Here is a 19033-nt window from a genome sequence, read left to right on the forward strand (position 1 = left end):
TATCGCATTTTAGACAAGGCTATGGCTGCCTTTTGCAGCAGCTCTCTCTTCTTTGTCCGTTTCTTGTAATTTTTCCATCTCTTTTTCGTAATCTTTGTATTTGGAGTGGATCATTACTTTGTATGGCTCATTTGTTGGTCATGGACACCAAACTTTTTGTGGCTTCAGTGATATTTTTACTTCTTTTTCTCCTGTGTTTGTCTGCAGATCCTACATGTAACCATGGCAGCGTTGTTTACATGAGAAATTAGCTGTTAGCAGCCTGTAGCATGTCAATGCTAACTGGTGCAAGGCCTGATGTCTTCCCACAAGGTGAGGAGAAGGAGGTGAGGACGACGTGCTGGTTCTCAGGTGTGAGCTAAGAAGTGACGACATGGACCTGTCCTTCCATCCATCGTTATTGGGAACGTAAGATCTATCTCCAATAAGATGGACGAGCTAGCCGTGCTAACCCAGCCACAGAGGGAATACCAGAGGGCAGAGTAGCATCATGCTATCAACAGACATGGTTAACAAAGCTAACATCAGACACCAATGCCACATTGGAAGAGCTTCACCTGCTGTGAGCAGACAGGATCCAGGAGACAGAGACTGAACAGACTGCTGAAGAAGCTCAGTCCTGGACCCTGTGGAGGTGGAGTCTGGCTGAACTGGACAATGATGAACAAGCTGTCATCATATATTTTCTTACGGACTTTTTTTCACTTTCTATACACTTTCTTACTTTTGTTTCCTTGATTGCTGCTGTGACTTCAATTCTGTTGTACTTGTTACAATGACAACAAAGTTCTATTCTATTCTATTCTATTCTATTCTATTCTATTCTATTCTAAATCCACACAGACAGTCACAGGAGGTGACAGTTTGGTAGAGTAAATTGACATTTTCATCCAGAGAAAAGAATGAAGTAAACTGTATAAAATAACTCCAGCAGAATAAGTTCCCCATGTTTCATTGAACAGTATTAACAGGTTTAGGATACGATGACATTTGGCATCTGTGAAAATACATCCTTCATATCTGATGTCTCAGTCCCGACTTCGTATCATTCCTCAAAGTCTCTCATCAAAATGAATTACCCTGAAAAGAATGAAGTTGAACTTTAACATTTGAGGAAAGGAAAAGGATTGAATCAGAACTTTGTTCTGCTTCCTTTCATTGATTTATGCTCCAGATAACAGGGTGAATCTAGGTCTGTGTGTGTGTCTTGGTCTGTGGATGATGTGAATTTAACAGATGCTGCAGTATGACCAAACTTTCTTTTTCTGCACTGTAGTAGATTTCATCCTGAGGGAGGATCTGAATCTCAACCAAAAACAGGAATAATGCAGATTAGATTGTTAGGAGTGCTTAAAACTGAGAAGTTAGTTCCACAATTGTCTGGAAGTGGTCCAGCCTCAAGGAAACCAGTCTCAACTGTAAAGTTTTTCTAAAGTCTGCTACAATTGAAAGCAACAGCAGCAAAACTAATTTATTCCAGCAGCTCAAACCGAGGCACACACACACACACACAGCTGAATGGGGAAAACTGTGGATGGCAGAAAACAGGGGCAGCAGGAACCAACAAGCTCCAAATGTTGGAGAAATCAGCAACGTTGAATTACAATCAAATTTCAATCAGATGCTTGATGAAATCGAAGGGATTTTTTTGAGCAGCTTCCACTTGTGGTGAAATTAGAAGAAAAGGCAGGGGATTAGCAGAGCTCAGGGGATTCATCCTCTTTGATTCTGTACATCTCAAGTCGTTTGTAAGCCTCCGTCAAAGTCCACAACTTTCTGGTTAACGGTGGAACCCCCACTCTTTGCATCACTTTTGTTTTTTCTTCTCAGTGTGAGATGATTAGCGACATTATTTCCTGCTTTCAGTTTTAGTAACAAAGAGTCTGAGCCTAATCTCCTGGCTAATCTCATTTTCTCTTGTTGCAGGACTGGACCTATTTTTAGCATGATGCCCTGTTCCAAGACTTCAGCAATTAATTTAATGAGTCACCGTTACACTATCCAGAAGAGCCGATAGCTGGAGCCACAAAAATAATACCCATGAATAAAACCGACAAATGTTTGTTTGCAGAGTGTGTGATAAATATTATTACATTAAGACAAAGCATGGGATTATAGGCTCAGCACCTACCTCAGCTTTAATTCGATTATCGCCGTAGCACAGGTGTTGTAGGTAAGCAGCTGCATTGGCCTGCACTGAGGGGAAGTGGTGCTGCAGCATGTGGATCACCTCTGTCAGCTCTGGGTCACGCCAAGCAAACTCCCTACAATCACAGAGAGGAGCGGTGGGATAGGGGGAAGGGTGGGTGGGGGGTGGATTGGTGAGGTGAGGTATCAGCACAACCACAGAGGCAGGAGCAAGGTTGTTTCAGTGAAAAACTGCAGCAGAGTTCCCCTCCATAAAAATACTTCAGCAGCTCGTGGCACACAGATAAACCCGGGAAGTTACTTCAAGTTCTTTATACCAGTCCACACACTTAGATCATCACTTCCTGTGTGCATTTCCTGCTGTCAACAAAAAGATCTGTTCAAAATTTGCAGGAATATAATTCTTAGGAATACGTTCTGTCCTCTATTTGATTAGGAAAACACAGTTTGAAACGACATACAGCAGTAAAATAAGATTATGAGAGTTAGTGTTGGAGAAATGCTGCCTCTCACAGTGTGACTTTGTGCAGCAGTGAACTCAGCTTGTACAAATTCCTTTAAATCACATTAGAGCAAACACTTAACTAAATTTCCATAGATGGAAAACTTCTCAAATATTCTCTGGGAAAATTTTTCACATGCACTTCCTGAATGGCCCCATGCCGCGCTGGTCCCTGGAGAGTACTCGCTACAAGTTGTTTCCCGACAGCACCGCACAGTTGTGTAAAACAAAGCCCCCAATGTGCAAGGTCAGAGGTTTATGATAGAGTTCAGGCCGCGCTCTGCGTTGACACACGGCTGTACGACAAGAGCAGACGCAGCAGTCCCAGTGTATGTGTAGGACCCATTGTTGAGAGGCCAGGCATAGTAAAGCAAGCTTAAGGGCTCGGGCTGCATGCGACGGGCCGGGGGCTCCGTGTTTGAATAGTAAGAGGACACCAGTGTCAACCCAGCAGAACAGGGATGCCTTGTAAGCATAAGTAGTCCCCTGCTACGCTTTGTTAGTTACAAACCATGTAGTGGATTGGAAATGCACAGTTCCACCAATATACGAGTGCTGCTTACCGTGGATCCTTCTGGATGCTGTCTATAGATGGGGAGCGGGTGGCACCGTCATCCATGACGACAGGCTGGCGGGTGTAGTTTGGATCAGAGGGCCTGTACTGCGCGGTGCGATAGGGATCGGCGTAGGTTGCTGTTGTGTTAAGAGCGTAGTTGTTTCTTTGGTAGATCATGGCACTGCGCTGGCTAGCCGACCGCTGGAGACTTCCCACACCTGAGGGCGAAAAACAGAACTTCAGACAGAAAGTTTGAACGGAGGAATCACACATGCAGGCCGACAAAGCTGTGTTAGTGGAGATTAGCAGTTTTCAGACCTTTTCAGCTCAACTGAGCCTAGCACAGCAGTAGCATACAACTTTCAACCAAGCTGAAAACACAAACAAGCGGCTCTTCTGTCAGGCTCAGCAAATTCTGAAATCTGGAACCAATTAATGATGAGGATAAAACGCAGCTCCTGTGGTTCCACAAAGCAGACGTCTTCTTCTTCTTCAAGGGGCAGTTTACTTGCTGTTTTTTTCTTTTTTTTACGAGATTTGTTTAAGCAGTGAGATCCTGCTGTTTTTTTAAGAGGACAACCTGCTCAAATGATCCACAATCCCCTTCCTCACCGCCGTCTTTGCTCCTTTGCACCACTGCATTCTGAGACTAACTTTCCCAAAGAGGGCAGAGAGGAAATGCAAAACCAAGACCGGCTCCAAAAACAGTAGGAGACACACTTGCAAAGCGGAAGCAGCACAAACACGCAGAGGAGTCATCCGTCCTGGCAAAGTCAGAGATTCTGCCCGACAGCATCTCGTTTCAGTCATCTTTCCTCCGAGTGGTATTATGACCCAGTTCTTTAACACAATGGGTCACAAACACAGAACTGCATAAACAAGCTCCTTCTCACCAGAGCCACGTGATGTGTGGCAGTGTGACTGCTGCGCTGGTCAGATCTCTATCAGGCTCCTAACCGGACTGAGTATGTGCGTCCAAACCCCTCCCTCCTCACAGAGAGCAGTACGTCAACTCGTGGGGCTGCTCCAAAAGCACAATTTCTCACACCAGTGGACTGCTATGTTAGGCAGCAGCAGCTTCCCCGCAATATGGTTATCTTCCCGAAATGCAACATGACAGAGCCAAAGACACTAGAGCGCAGTTTATAAACAACATGATGTAGCTTTGGATTGCACTCCTTGTGTTCTCAGCCAAAGATATTTCTGGGATATTTTCTTTAGCATTAAAATCTCACTGAGGACATATTTCCAGAGAAAAAGCAGAAGAATAAATGTGAACTCAGGGGAGGTGGCCTGTTGAAATGTAATTTCACTTCACAGAAATATTTGGATAACATTCCTCTTGTTTTCTGCCGAATATCTTTCACCTTAGCATAAAAATTGTTCTAACCTAGATTAAAAAAAGTACTTTGAAAGCTTCAAGAAAAGCGAAGGAAAGCTTAGAGAGCTGGTCGAGGCCCAGTGAAATTTCATTTAACAACATAAAGAAATCTCTGGAATCAAATTAGATTTTCTAATGAGCTACCTCTTGTAAAAACCCAATATCCAACACTCCCTCAAGCTCTGCCTCACTCCCCTTTTTCTCATATAGCAGGCATACACATATTAAAGATGGGCTTTTTCGTAGCATCATGAGCATTTATTAGGTCTAGCTTATCGGTCCAAGCAGATCTCCAATGTGCCAAGGAGAAAGCTTAATAGACAGAGTGTGTCTCTGCAAACTAAGCGTGTATCAGAGGCACGAAGAGGAAGATAATGAGACAAGAATGCCAACATCATCAGGAAAGAGCCACAAGTGAGCCGGCTGTAGATGTGGGGAAAACCAAGCCGTCGCTGGACCCTCCATCCTTTTTCTCATTCTCAGAGTGTCGCACAGGTAATGGACTCTTCTGTGGCAGGGTGACATATCAGTACCTGCCTATTAACTCATGCCTCACCCTTTTCTGCCTGACAGGGGAGGGAAGAGGACGAGAGGAGGGAGGGAGAGAGGGGAAAAAATAAAAAGAAAGCAAGAAAGAAAGACATAACAAACGTCAGGCCAAAGGGTGGACGGACAGGAAAATGGTGTCTTCCCAGAGTCAAGTTGAGATAAAGTGGAAACACTTTGAGAGATATGAGGACGAAGGGTGTGGATCATCATGACCTCCACGACTCCACTTCACGAAGATACAGAGACAGAAAAAGGTGAGAGAGAATGACTGAACTAAAGAAAGTCAGATCAGAATTCAGAATTCAGTCAGATCTGTTTTAAATATCCTCTAAACAAAAACACTGTGCTTTGTTTGTTAGCTTTTGCACAAATTCCCACAGTTTTTGCACAACTGGAACTGTTTTTTTTTTCATTAAATTGGCTGCAGACAGCCCTGAGGGTGGTAAAGGGTCATCATTCTTAAACAGGCCTCACTTTATTAAAGCATTACGTAATACGCCATCCCTTTAACTGATATTTCACTCCACTCATTTTATCTGGATTGCTTGTGACAGCTGATTAGCTAATATGAAGATTAAGTTAAAGAGATAAAGATGTGGATTACACCGGCCAAGAAATGTCTCATCTGATGTTTGGGTTTTAGATTAGGTTAGGTTATGGTTAGGATTTTATTTTTGTGAAAATATCTTGATTTGTTTTTAAAGAAGGACCAACCTGAGGTGCTCCTGTAAAGCGTGCCCTGCTGGTTGTGGCTGGGGCTGCGGTACAACGGGCCCTGGAACGTCCGATCCTCGTAGATTGGTGCAATGTGGCGGTCTGGGGACATGGCCGACCTTAAGTCCTGGCCCAGATGGCTGTGCTGACTGGCATACGAGCTCCGCATTCCTGGAGATGGAAGAGAGTGTTTAGAGGCTAAGTGGTGGAGTGATTACAGGATAGTCTCACAGTTGAAGTGACAAAAGTCTGAGGCCTGGGAGAGTAAAGATCTGTCAATCAAGACCCCTTGGTCCTGTTAAAGTGGTATCAGAGAAAGGCTGAATGACTTTAGCTTTGAGGAGAAGGGCATTCATCAGACGTCTGAACATGGAGTGATAAACAAAGGGGAGACGATCCATTTAGAAGAAGTCATTTTTAACAGCCAGCTCAAGAAACACTCCTCTTTTAAAACTCCTTTTCTTGTTTCTATAATTTCTGTCAAGATATGAAAAACGCTTCAGAGAGGCTTAATAAACAGCACAGCCTGATAATGAATCATATTAAACAACATGTCTTCTTTAATTACTGTCAAAGTTAATGTCAGTGTGGCATCATAATGAAGCCTGTGCTGCATTTACATAAAACAATAACACAACCCTGCCAAAAGCTAAAGCCGACGTGATGTTCACTGCGACCTCTGCCAAACAAGTCACATGTTTTGATCCTCATATAAACTCATATAAAATCCCTGGGAAGCAAGACAGGGTGCTTTGTCTTTTAGATTCACAGAGAGAAAAACTGACCAAAAATATGTTTTTAGAGAGCCTGTGTGTATCACTTCACACCAGAGGGGAAATGGTACATTTTAAGTTTGAAGGGTTGGAATAACAAAGAACAACAAAATAAGCCTTCATCAAATTGATTTTCTCAACACAAAGACTTTAGGACTCAAAGCAAAAACTAGCATGTCCAATCAAACAAATTACACTTACACTTTTCAGATTTGCTTCGAATCTGTGGCCTCCTGTGTTCAGAGAATTAACTTGAGAAGACGACTAAAAACTGCGCCAACAGATGTGAACCTGAACAAACAGCCCAGAAGACTGTGAACCAATCAGAGCAGAGCCAGAGCGGACACAGGGAAACGTGTGGTACAAGACAAATGCCTCTGAAAATAAAGCACAGGCTCGGTGAGGAACACAGGTGGGCGCTCTAATTACAACTCCTCCACATAAAGTCACTTTAACAATATGCTGTGTGGGCGGCAGGGAGCAGAAAGTCCGGTCTGCCTTAGATCCAGTCCAAATGTGAAACAATTACAGCACACGAGGCACACGAGGCAACAGGGCCTTTCATATACACCCTTACACAACCAAACTCAAAATATCTTTAAACAACATCAACTAAACACATCTGCTCTGTTCTTTCTTACAGAGAAGATTGTTTACTGGTTATGACGAGTAGGAGGAACGTAAAAAGACAATCTGATCTGTAAAATTACTAATAAATAGATGTCAAGTTTTGATATATTTCAAGCATTATCTAAAAAAAAAACGGGATTAGGGCTGCTACGACAATCGATAAAATGGTTAAAAATGGATTAGTGAAAGCGACGTTTTTTCAGTAATCGATGCACTGTGCTGCGTTGTTACTGTATTAGTTCCTCTTCAGTTTATTTGACTTCTTCCTTTTAGTTGAATTATTTGGCGGTTGGCAACTAGCTGAAGGTGCATTACTGCCACCTACTTTACTGGAGTGTAGATTACCTGGGCTGCAGGGCTGTACGTGTCACATGTAAACATGTAAAATTCCAGAGTTTGGGAGTATTTCATGCTTAGTAAAAGCACACAGTGTATTGTAACGTTTGCAAAAATGACCTCGCATGGCATGATTCAGCACTTAAAACGCTAATATGTTGGGCTCATCGATGACGAGCAGTGGAGCTCAACATCGAGGTGAGGAGCTACAAAATCCCACATACACTCCTTTATATGTTGTGAAATTTATGGTATGTCTTTGGGGAGTTGTTTTGTCTTTTTATTAAATCGTCATCCCGTTTGAAAACCACGAGGAGTTCATTAAACCAACGTTAGCATTAGCGTTAGCTGCTACAGATAGTGGTTGGGCAGAGGGAGTGAACTGTTTGACCTGCAGGTGAAAAGATTGAGGACACACTTTTATTTATTTGCCTTTTTGGCTCACTAAGTTCTTAATATGATTACATAACAATATATTTCCTATTATTTTGCCCAAACTGTTGATTCTGTTAGTGACAATACATTCATGTAGTTTGTTATTCTTTATAAATGTAGAATCTGGTCAGCTTAAACTATGTTCAGATATGTTGTTTCTTTATATCTTCAAGCAAACAACATTCATCAACTACATTAACAAAACATTTGGTTTTGCAAATTTCACTATTATGCATTCCCCTCTTCACTTATTATTAACCGTATATGGTCAGAGTAATCGATAACTAAAATAATCTGTTGCAGCTGTAAAGAGTATAACTATCGACTCCAACTCAGGGTGTCAACCTCCTGCATCCACTGCTCTCCCATTGAGTCCACTCCAGTCTGGTTAGAAAGGCCTGATGGTCTACATCATTCCCAGATAAACATTTGTTGTTTTTTTTTTAGGACAAACATGTAATCTTTGTTTCTGTTTGTATGAAACCTCACATCAGTGAAGCTCACCAAACTGTGAAGCCCAGCGGACCGCCGTACAGTTGGCAAATAACTGCTCATTGCACATTTCACGAGCCTCCAAACGCCACTTGGGTCTTCTCCAACTGCATGAGCTCAGGCAGAACCGGCTAAATGAGGGACTCTTGTCACAGCTTGTGCCGGAGGAAATTAATAAATAAGAGCGTCGCCTCCTCTGGGAGCAGAGGGCCTCTGTGGCAGGAACAAGAGAAGATTTTAGATTTGGATATCGAGACACACTTAGGCTGACCTTAGTCAACAGGTGAACTCTGGGGGCAGGGATGTTATCAGGCACCATTAGCATGGAAACATGAAAATAAAAAGTAATATCACACATTTCATTCTTCAGATGTGCTGTCAGTGTTATTATTCCACTAAAAAGCTTCAACATCCTCCTCTTAGAATCATTTAATTGATATCATCCAGCACTGATGTGGGTCAGAGAAATCACTTCCCAATTTTTGGTTAATTTCCAGCTTCGACATGAAAATTATTTCCTTCCTCTGGAGTCAAATGAATGGTTCTGGTCTTAATGGTTGCTTTTTAATTATCAAATCCTTTCTGGGCGAAAAAATTAAAAAACTGCCATGAGTTTTTACCACTTAGTAGAAAAGGTACAATAGGATCCTGTCATCTCGTACTGGGTTGGCTTCAGCCTTGAGCTTCTCTGCATTGTTTCATTTCAGGCCCTAACATTGGTCCCACCTCTCACCTGCCCCCAGGCTGCTCCTCTATTGTTCAAAAATTACCTGATGTAAAAATCCAGCCATTTTAATCAGCCGTTCCAAAGAATTATTTCTCAGCACTGTTTAATAAAAGCAATGAGCCACTTAATGCAATGCTTTTAGAGCAGCTTAGAGGGTTTTTGGCACTCCAGGGCCAACGTCTCTTAGCTGTAAGTGTGCTCTCTTGTGGCTTTTTGCTAAATTAACCATTTTAGTTCCAAAAAATACAGCAGATTCTCAATACCACACGTCTTGATGGATTCTTGTGAATACTCAAACAGCCTTGGGGCACGAAACTTAACTACAACTTCAAAAACAAGCGCCGTGAAATGTTTGGCATGTTGTAGTGCATGGCAAGGACTAAAAGTGAGTAAAATGAATTAACGCTTCTTCTGGATGCTGTAGTGGCACACTCAAAAGCCTCGAAAGCCTTTCACGTTGTGGCAGTGCACACAATAGCCACTAGCAGCAGCTTGGCAGGAAATCAGTTCGGCTTCTCGTCTTCAAAGGTTTCAAGGAGGTTGAGGAAATGAGGAGAAAGGAGGCAGTGGGAAGACAAGAGAAAAGGCGGGAGCAACGGAGAAGAAAGCAGGGGAGGGTATAAGAGCGAGGGGGAGGGAGAGGAAAGATGAAATGAAAAGAGGGTTAATGAGGCCGTCTAGGACCACCAGAGACTTCTCATCCTGTGTAAAGCCCGGCTACACGAACAGGGCTTCTGGCACAGCTGTGACCAAGTGTGAGGGACAGAATCTCCCAGGCACAGGAGCCTTCATGCGTATCTCTGGCTCTCAGAAGCCCGACTCCTGAACGCAGGAACATTCAAACAACCTTAGGAGGAGACTAATCCGTCTGTCTTCTGTATTCTGCTCCCTGGATAGAAGAGCCGCAGTCACTTCTAAAAGCATCTGCAAATTGTCAGGGAGAAATAACAGTGCTGTCTATTGAGGATGAATGGCCCACATTCCTGGTGCGTTATAGTCATTTAATTCTCCCCCTCAGCCCTCTCACTGCGACTTTAACAGATTACACTTGGCAGAGGCTAGATGAAGGGCGGTGGCGGCTTGGCGCGCGCTCGCTCTGGAGAAACAAACACTTAAATGGATGCAGCTGACTGCATTCCTCAACAAAAATAATTCTCAAAAACCTTCTCCAAACAAACAGGAGAACTGGCGATAAACACCAGAAAATCGTTAGACATAAAAGTAAGAATAGCCGTAAAAATAGAGTTTACGGCGGTTAAAAGTAGCGTGGTGGCAGGGCTGTCAGGTTGAGAACACACAGATTTCCCATCTCCCCTGTTCTTTCTCTGTCCCCCTCTGCTCTGGAATAGACATTGAGCGTAATGAGAACATTATTAGGGACGATTTGTCTTCATTTCCCATTTTTCAGTGGCAGAGCGGAGGTATAACTTCCTGCCAATGACGGTGCAAAAAGGGGAGCAGGTGGGAGGTAGAAGAAACGAAGGGATGGCACAGAGAGGAGAGCTCAGGATAGGTGACAGATGAAACAAGTAAAAGAAAAAAGTCTGTGGGGAAAAAAGAGAAAAGGAACCACAAAGTGTGACAGAAGTGAGAAAATGAGGGGAAAAAGATGCTATAATATACACTGACAGGAAAACCCCAACAGCAACAGTATCAAGGTTTGGCTGTCAGATGGCGTTTGCTGAATGCTTGATGCTGAGCCTGATCGTGTGATCGTCCCATTTCCTCCTACTTTGGCTCACAAACACTGACAAATAGCTGTGCAAGAGGTGTAAGGCTGCACTATGAGAGAAAGCGAGAATCTAAGGAGGACGCAGGTGATAAATACAGGAGGGAGATGATGGGGAGTGAGGAAGAGATGAAGGGAGGAGGACGAGGAGGAGGAGAAATCCGGGCTGGGTTCTCGCTCTGCTCAAAGGACAGGAACTAAAAACCCATTTGTGTCTGCTCAAGATGCCATCACTCAAAGCAGTGTGACATTACTGCCTCAGTCACAAGAAGCTGAAAATGAGAACCTGAGAGGAAGGCAACACATCCTGGAGAGATGGAGAAGCTGGCAACCAAGTGTCACACAGCCTCCATGATTTAAAGCTGAACTCTCATAAAGATGATAACTGTTACGGCCTCAAACTTGCAACCTGGAAATTGTTAGCACTAGCACACCAGCTAGCACTCAGGCCAAAACAAGTGCCTCTGAGACAGGAGTCATCCTTGGTTGCAATTTCAGTCATCATACCACAATGTTCAACCAGCTCCGCCCCTAATTATGTCTAATTATGCTTAACCTCCAAATCAAACCACACTGTTTGTGGAAATTATAAATAAAAAAGTTACAGCTGAACACTGAAGGAGCCTTACTCTGGAGGTTGCTGCTTCTCCAAACCACAGAGGAGCATGTCATCTCAACAAACATCACCACATTTCACATGAATGGGAAAAAAACAACAACTGGTCAGTGATGAATACTTGATGGACACCAAACAAAACCCATGCAGCACCGTCATGCAAACACACACTGAGGATGATTGTAAATAGATGTCACACAATAACCGTAAAATGTTCACCTTGAACGTCATCATCAACCAAGGCGTCTGAGGATATCCCCAGGCAGCAGGAAGTCAAGCAGAAAACAGTCTATTAACCTTGCAACAATAATACAGAGATCTGCTGCATAATGTGAAAAAAGTATTCTTGGGTATTGTTGTGGAAATCAGTGTTTGGCGGTCTGCTTTCATTTCCTTCCTGAACTGATAAAACCTTCAGTTATCACAGAAATAAGAAAGGTGTGATTGTGCTATGAAATAACTGTGGTTCCTAATTTAAAGCTGTATTTGTATCTACACACAACAGCTGGCCTCTTCTTTTTTCTTTTTGCTAGTCCAAGATGTGAAATCTACATGTTAGGGTAGAAAATGTCGAGCTTGAGTGAGTTTGTTCCTCTTTCCCCTAAAAGAACAACATACAAGCCAGTTCACTCTGGCTCTCCGGCTTTTATCTTCCTGATTTTTCTCAAATGCTTTTTATTAACTGCGCACACACACTTTCACACAAGCGCTCACAGAGGCATTAAGTGTTATATAGCCTCCTTATTCCTTTCCTAGTGAGTGCCCACGCTAAAGCCTTGATAAAGTACTCATGAAAATAATGGCTTTGGAAAGAACGTAATGTGTGAGGAAATGTCTTCTTCTACCTTAACCGTTTATTTCACCACACCTCCTTTGGAAGTTTAATCTGCAGTGTTCATCCCGTACTGGACCTACAAACTACAGCTGTTGGCATCAATGGAATTAACACTTTTTTAACAAGCAACCTTATTGGTGAATATGCTCGAAATAAAAGGGCAACTTAATTTATGACCCAGCATCCACATATGTGGAGATAACATTTCTGCCTCTAAGACCCATGATACTTTGAATTTTTTTTTAAACTTTGACCTATTAGCCATATTAAGAGACACTGCCCACATCATCTTTTGGTGAAATCACAACATTACACTCATTTTAGTGAAAAAAAATCCAAGGTATTTAAGTAAAATAACAGCAAAAACAATCATCTAATAGCCAACTCATAACACAAATAATCAAATTTCCCAAAGACCAAGTTTAGTTATTATAGTTATTAGGTCTTACTTATCCCAAATAGCAAGGTGAATTAAAAAATGCACCAGACAGAAGCTCAGGTCTTAAGATATTAAACTTGAAGCAGTTAATCAGATGTGTGCTGCAGTAAAACTTATACCAACTGAGTTTAGAGTAAGTGAAGTCAGCTAAATGTTTACAAGCTAACAATTTACAGTTGATTGAGAATCTAAGACGTCATATTTCTGCAGCCACAGTGATACAGGATGTTACTTTTACTGATATATAGGCTCCAGTTCTGGGGTTGTTTGATTTGGCTTCTTTCTCTGTTTTTGTAAGAAAACTTGCTGTTATAAGCAGTCTACTACTCTCATGCTGCTAAACTGCGTCTTCTTGTAGGAACTGTGATTGGGCTTTGATTTGGGTTGTCATTTTAAGTTCTGTCCTCTGAGCCAATGGGCTAATAACGATGTCTATCTGTGTACAAATATTTACAGCATGTATCAGAAAGTTATCTGCCAAAGAAATCTAGAGGAAATTCTTGAAATAGGACTAACTTCATTTAATATCTGTTCCTACTTTTAGTAACGTATCACACCAACTGCATTGTAGCTTCTCCCAAATTACAATATTTACGGTAAATTATCATCGAAAATCAACATGCTTCGAGAAAAATGTGGTTAGGTGTGGCTTTATTTCTGGATGTCCTTGCAACACTGTGTTCCTCCAGCGGTTATGGACCGTGTTGTAGCTTGGCTCACACACACACAAGCACACACCCTTAATATGACACACAGTGATAAACACAGCTGTGAGCCAAATGAAAAAGAAAGGAGCGCAGCTGAGGCAAAGAAAAACACATCATGTACCTGTTTCTTCTCTCAGACTCAAGGAAAGGTAATTTGAACTATGTTTTTAATAAACACAAAATGTGGAATTGAAAATAGCTTTTATCTGCTGATTTAGGAGTCAAAGAGCACGAGTTGGATGTTATTATGGTAAATTGCTGTGTGTGTGTATGTGTGTTTGAGCACCTGTGAGGCTGTCAGGTCGAGTCATCCTCTCATAAATGTCATAACTCTGGGGTCCGTAGGGGTCCGTGTTTTGGAGCATGGAGCGGGGCAGAGTGGAGCTGTAGTGCTGGGGCACAGCAGTCATGCTGGCCCTGACCGGAGACGAGGAGTGAGTGGGCTGTTTGGTCAAAGGAGAGTTGACTCCGTCCACCATGGTTAAAGGTGAGCCCATGCGGCCTGATGACGACCCCGCGTTAGTCTGATAGGGCGAGGTTGTGCGGCTCGCGCTGCCTGATCGAGAGTTCGTGGAGCCCATGCGTCGCAGCGCAGCCGGGGAGTTTTTTTGCGTCGTGTAGGGCGAGTTGCTACCACCTCCGCTGGTGTTACTGCTGCGCTGGGTGGAGGGCAAGGTTGTCGAGAAGATACTGGAGAGGGGTTTCGGTTCAGTTACAATGGGGGAGCCGTAGGCACTGCCAACCGGGGTGCGCAGGGAGGAGCCTCGGGAGGGGGACATACCGGTGGTGTAGGCTGGCGAGTGAGAGCGAGAAGGCACTGAGCTTACCCTCCTCATCGCACGGCCCGGCACTGCTGCTGTCACTGCTGGGACCTGCAAGACAGAAAACAAAAGATCTTCATGCTCCTCAATCCTCAATGGTTAACTGATGTTGCTATCCGCTGCCTGTTGTGGCTGCCTGTTGCAGCAGCTCTCTCTTCTTTGTCCGTTTCTTGTAATTTTTTCTACTCTTTTTTGGCATTTTTGCATTTGGAGTGGATCATTACTTGGTACGGCTCATTTGTTGATCATTGACACCAAACTGGTTTTGTCTTCAGTGATATTTTTACTATTTTTGCTCCTGTGTTTGTCTGGAGATCCTACATGTAACCATGGCTGCATTGTTTACATGTGAAATCAGCTGTTAGCAGCCTTTAGCATGTCAATGCTAACTGGTGCAAGGCCTGATGTTTCCCACAAGGTGAGGAGAAGGAGATGAGGACGACGTGCTGGTTCTCAGGTCTGAGCCAAGAAGTGACGACATGGACCTGTCCTTCACCCATCGTTATTGGGAATGTAAGATCTGTCTCCAATAAGATGGACGAGCTAGCTGTGCTAACCCAGCAACAGGGGGAATACCAGAGGGCAGAGTAGCATCATGCTATTCACAGACATGGCTAATGGAGCTAACACTGGACACCAACGCCACATTGGAAGAACTTCACCTGCTGTGAGCAGACAGGATCCAGGAGACAGAGACTGAACAGACTGCTGAAGAATCTTGTTATGGACCTTTTTGTACTTTCTTTACACTTTCTAACTTTTTTTTTCTTGATTGCTGTTGTGACTACTCCTTTATTTCCCCTCGGGGGTAAATAAAGTATTTCCTATTCTATTCTATTCCATTCTATTCTATTCTAATTATCCTGCTCAGACATGTTTCAACATGCTAAATAACGTAGCATTACAGACGCCAGCTCATTATCAGGCGTGACTTCTCTCTGGGCCATATTTATTTCCTCCTCTCCAGCACCCTGTGCTGTGTCACAGAGCCATTTGGTTTCTCAGTGGTTGTGTGTACAGCGCTGTGGGATGCATGGTGGTGTTGCTCTGTGCACTGTGCACCTTCTGTGCCTTTCTTTACATTCACAGAAAAAATACCCTGCAATACAGTGTGTGTGTGTGTGTGTGTGTGTATCTTTTGTTTTCATAAACTAAAACCTTACAGGCATCGATATAATTAAATTGTCTCTGCTCTGAACATTGAGAACAATGACAGTGTAATTAAAAAAATCTGCACACATGCGAAAGCTGTTCAAAGACACCTTCTTACAGATATATTTTGAGCTTGACAACAGAAATATGTTGTTTGTGTGCTTGCTGGCAGTACCTGTGCCGAAGCCTGGCCCTCGGCCCTGGCGTTCCTCAACAGGGTACCGGTGCCGGCGCCAGGGAAGGAGTGCTGCATCCTCAGCTCAGCCTTGCCCAGATTCTGGCTGCTGACGTAGCCGCTGCTGGCATCCTGGTAGCCACTGTCCGAGTAGGAGTTCATCTGAGTGGAGCTACGGGAATTCCCCGCGGACCCTGGTGGAGGAGGAGAGTGACAGACAAAGTTGAAAGGCAAAGGGAAGGAGGGAGACATGTCATGAATGGTTTCAGAATAGACGTGACCTTTACCTTGACAGCATTACTAATGACAGCAGGAGGAGAGCTGCTCTACCACACTATGATTCACTGTGCAACTGTACATCATTCAGCCCTTCATAAGCTGAGCTGAGGGGTCAGCTGTTATCAGTGACACTCAAACTGTCAGGTATCAGTACGGAAAAGACAAAGGTGCCAGATGGAACGGGCTTTCTGTGTCATTAAAAAGGGGAGTGAGGAAAAGATTTGTCGTTTAAGAAGGGCTGTATAAATTTTGTGGGACAGCAGTGAAGTCAGAAAACAGAGAGAACAGAGGATGGACAGAAGGCAATGACAGACCCTCACTTTCATGGAGGGAGGACTGCTCCGGGGAGTACAGAGACACCTGCTCTGACTCGGTCCTGATGCGGTAGCTGGGCGACTGGGAGCTGTCAGTCATCCGAGACTTGGCGTCCCCTGGGGCGGAGGCATCTGGGAAGACAGAAGAGCAAGAAAACACATCTTTAAAGCTGGAAGAACAACAGAGTTTTGGCTTTGATAGAAAGATTTTAACAGTCGTTAAACAACCAACAGTTTGAGATTGAGAGGAAACATTAAGGGACAATCATTTCTGCAACAGTAGTTTCCTGCTTGTGTACAGTTGTGGTTGTTAAACTTGAGTGCCGTACTAATTTTGGAGAGCAAATTGAGTAGCATGTCACTTTAACTGCCATACGAAGCTGCTCCAAACGGTTCACCTGCTCTACATTTCGCTACATCCACCTCTCCTCATGCATAACAACAAAAACCAGAGCGGCAAACAGGAACTGGAATTAGCTCTCTAATGCGACTGCACACAATGGTCCACATAATCACAATCTCGTTAAGCGTGACCAATGTCAGTGTGTTACTCTGCAATCACTAGAACAATAGGCAGCAAGTGGAGGGGAACAGGGAGGCAAACACTGGGTCTGCCCGGTTAGCTGGTGAGAGACAAAGAGCTAAAACCCAGGAGGAAACCCGCCTCGGTGCCTGAGCTGACCTGTTGAATAAATCTGTGGATGTGTGTGCCTGTTGAAACATACGCCTCATATCGACAGGTAGACACATGCACTCCCACCTGAGGAGATCTGAGGGTGGCTCTCTGTAGTTAGGAGAAGAAGAGAATCCTTCTATCATAATCATCTCCATCTTCATTTTCAAAAAAAAAAAAAGTTAATGCACGGGCAGAACGTGCACAACCCCATTGCAAACTTTCTTGTCTTGGCATCTGATTCCTAAAGTTACTCACAGAATTGTGTCAACAGTACCCACAAGCACCGGGATATTTTGTGTGCAAGTCTCTACAGCCTCTGCCTCAACCTCTGTAATTCGCTGGCTGTGTACTCTGGCTCAGATAAATAGAGCTTCATATCAGAGTCAGTTCCTTATAACCTCTGCACTCATATGTCGGCAAAGCAGGTTCACTATTTGTTACACAGTTTGCAAAACAAGTGGAGGCAGAGGCTATAAATCCAACCTGTGGTTGTTCTGGGTCAACTATGTGAGATGACTGTGCAGCAGAGCCAGATTTTGCACATGGCGAGAGTTCAGGTTACTCTAATACTAACAAAGATAAGATAACTGAGACAAGGATGAACTCTGCAAAATCAGCCCAGATGCATTCATTGATCAGTAACAATGAAAAAGGAAACATTTTTTGGAAGATTGATGGAGTTCCTAATGGATTTGCATCAAAATACCAGTGAAAGATTCACAATAGCTGCGTTTCCAACAAGCAGTCTGGTTCTGTTCAGTACGGTTTGGCACGGTTTGGTACATTTAAGCCTGATCCCGTTTGTGTTTCCACAGCAAACTGTACCCTCTGGTTGTAGGCGGCGTGTAAGCCTGACGCCGAAAGCTGCATCTGTTAAATAATAGCGTGACGCCATAGCAGCACGACACAGTGTACCCACTAATAAATCCAACGAAGAAGAAAAATGCGTGACAGTAAACAAAAAGCATAAATGGAAGACATGTAGCATTTCTTTCTCTCTGGGATTGGCATGTAGCTCTTTGATACAAAGTGCAATCAAGATTTGTTTCAGAGAAGACTGTGTGCCACCAGGAGAAATGCAGCCGCTGCTGCAGGGTAAGTGATGTTTCTACCAACCAATCAACGGTCTGCAGTGTTGTAGCTCCACCTTCCGAGAGCGGATGGGTTCAGTCTGGCACCCATACGAAAGGGTCCCAAAAAGTGGAACTACTCGTCTTGGTTATTTGGGGATCTGTCACGGGATAAGTCAGTGGAAACGCCACAAAATGCACGCCTTACCGAGACAAACCGAACTGGTCTGCTTGGTGGAAGCGCAGCTAATGTGTTTCATGTCGGGATGTAACAATACACTCAACTCATGATTTGATATGATTTCTGATAGGGATGCACCATATATCGGTATCAATATCTGTATCGGCCAATGCTGGTAATTTTTTTTAACATATTGGTATTGGCCGACATTTATTCATCAGCTGCCAGCATCTTAAATGATCTTTCATGATCCAAATAATCTTGTTTTCTCTAACTATGTAAACACCAAAACTACCTAAGAAGAGTGGAATCTCTTCTTTTATGTCTCTCTTCCTGTTTTTGATCCAAAAACAGACAAAAGTACTTTTTTGATCACTTTCATTCCGGGCACTACATCCTTCGATCCTCTCCATAGTCGTCTTTTCTCGTGATTGCACCGCTCTTTCTCTCCAAACAACCTCAACACATCATCTCAGATTGTTTTTTTTATGTTGGTTTTTTTTCTGATATCATTATTGCCAAATAGCAGTTATCAGCCATAACAGCAATATTATTATCGGATATCGGTATTGGCCAAAAATTTCCTATCAGTGCATCTTTAATTTCCAATACTAAGTCAACAATGTGATTTTCTCATGATGTTTCTAAACATAATGCAGACAAAATATGACTGAAAAAGATTCTTTCAAATTTTTTCTGCAACTGCAAAACACAAACCATACATTGAGTGCAAAATTTAAAACAGACTTACACACACACACAAACACACACTGAGGTATTCTCTGAATTGTCTGAG

The 19033-nt window shown here is 43.3% G+C and overlaps 1 protein-coding gene across 5 annotated transcripts in view; it reads right to left on the minus strand.

Annotated features, from left to right (window-relative positions):
* pkp4 (plakophilin 4) overlaps positions 1-19033 on the minus strand; it is a 96817-nt gene that overhangs the window by 21223 nt on the left and 56561 nt on the right. For 2 of the 5 annotated variants that reach the window (XM_074694186.1, XM_074694187.1), the window contains 7 exons: positions 16311-16442; positions 15718-15911; positions 13856-14441; positions 11808-11834; positions 5851-6021; positions 3214-3424; positions 2132-2264 (listed from right to left, as the gene is read on the minus strand). In XM_074694186.1, the coding sequence (XP_074550287.1) occupies positions 2132-2264; positions 3214-3424; positions 5851-6021; positions 11808-11834; positions 13856-14441; positions 15718-15911; positions 16311-16442 (1454 nt within the window). The remainder of the gene's footprint in view (positions 1-2131; positions 2265-3213; positions 3425-5850; positions 6022-11807; positions 11835-13855; positions 14442-15717; positions 15912-16310; positions 16443-19033) is intronic. The other 3 variants (XM_074694188.1, XM_074694190.1, XM_074694189.1) reach the window with 3 other exon arrangements.

Source organism: Halichoeres trimaculatus, unplaced genomic scaffold (assembly GCF_033239565.1).
Source record: "Halichoeres trimaculatus isolate MK-OKI-2021-1 unplaced genomic scaffold, fHalTri1.1 fHalTri1_scaffold_19, whole genome shotgun sequence".
In the NCBI taxonomy this organism is placed as follows: domain Eukaryota; kingdom Metazoa; phylum Chordata; class Actinopteri; order Labriformes; family Labridae; genus Halichoeres; species Halichoeres trimaculatus.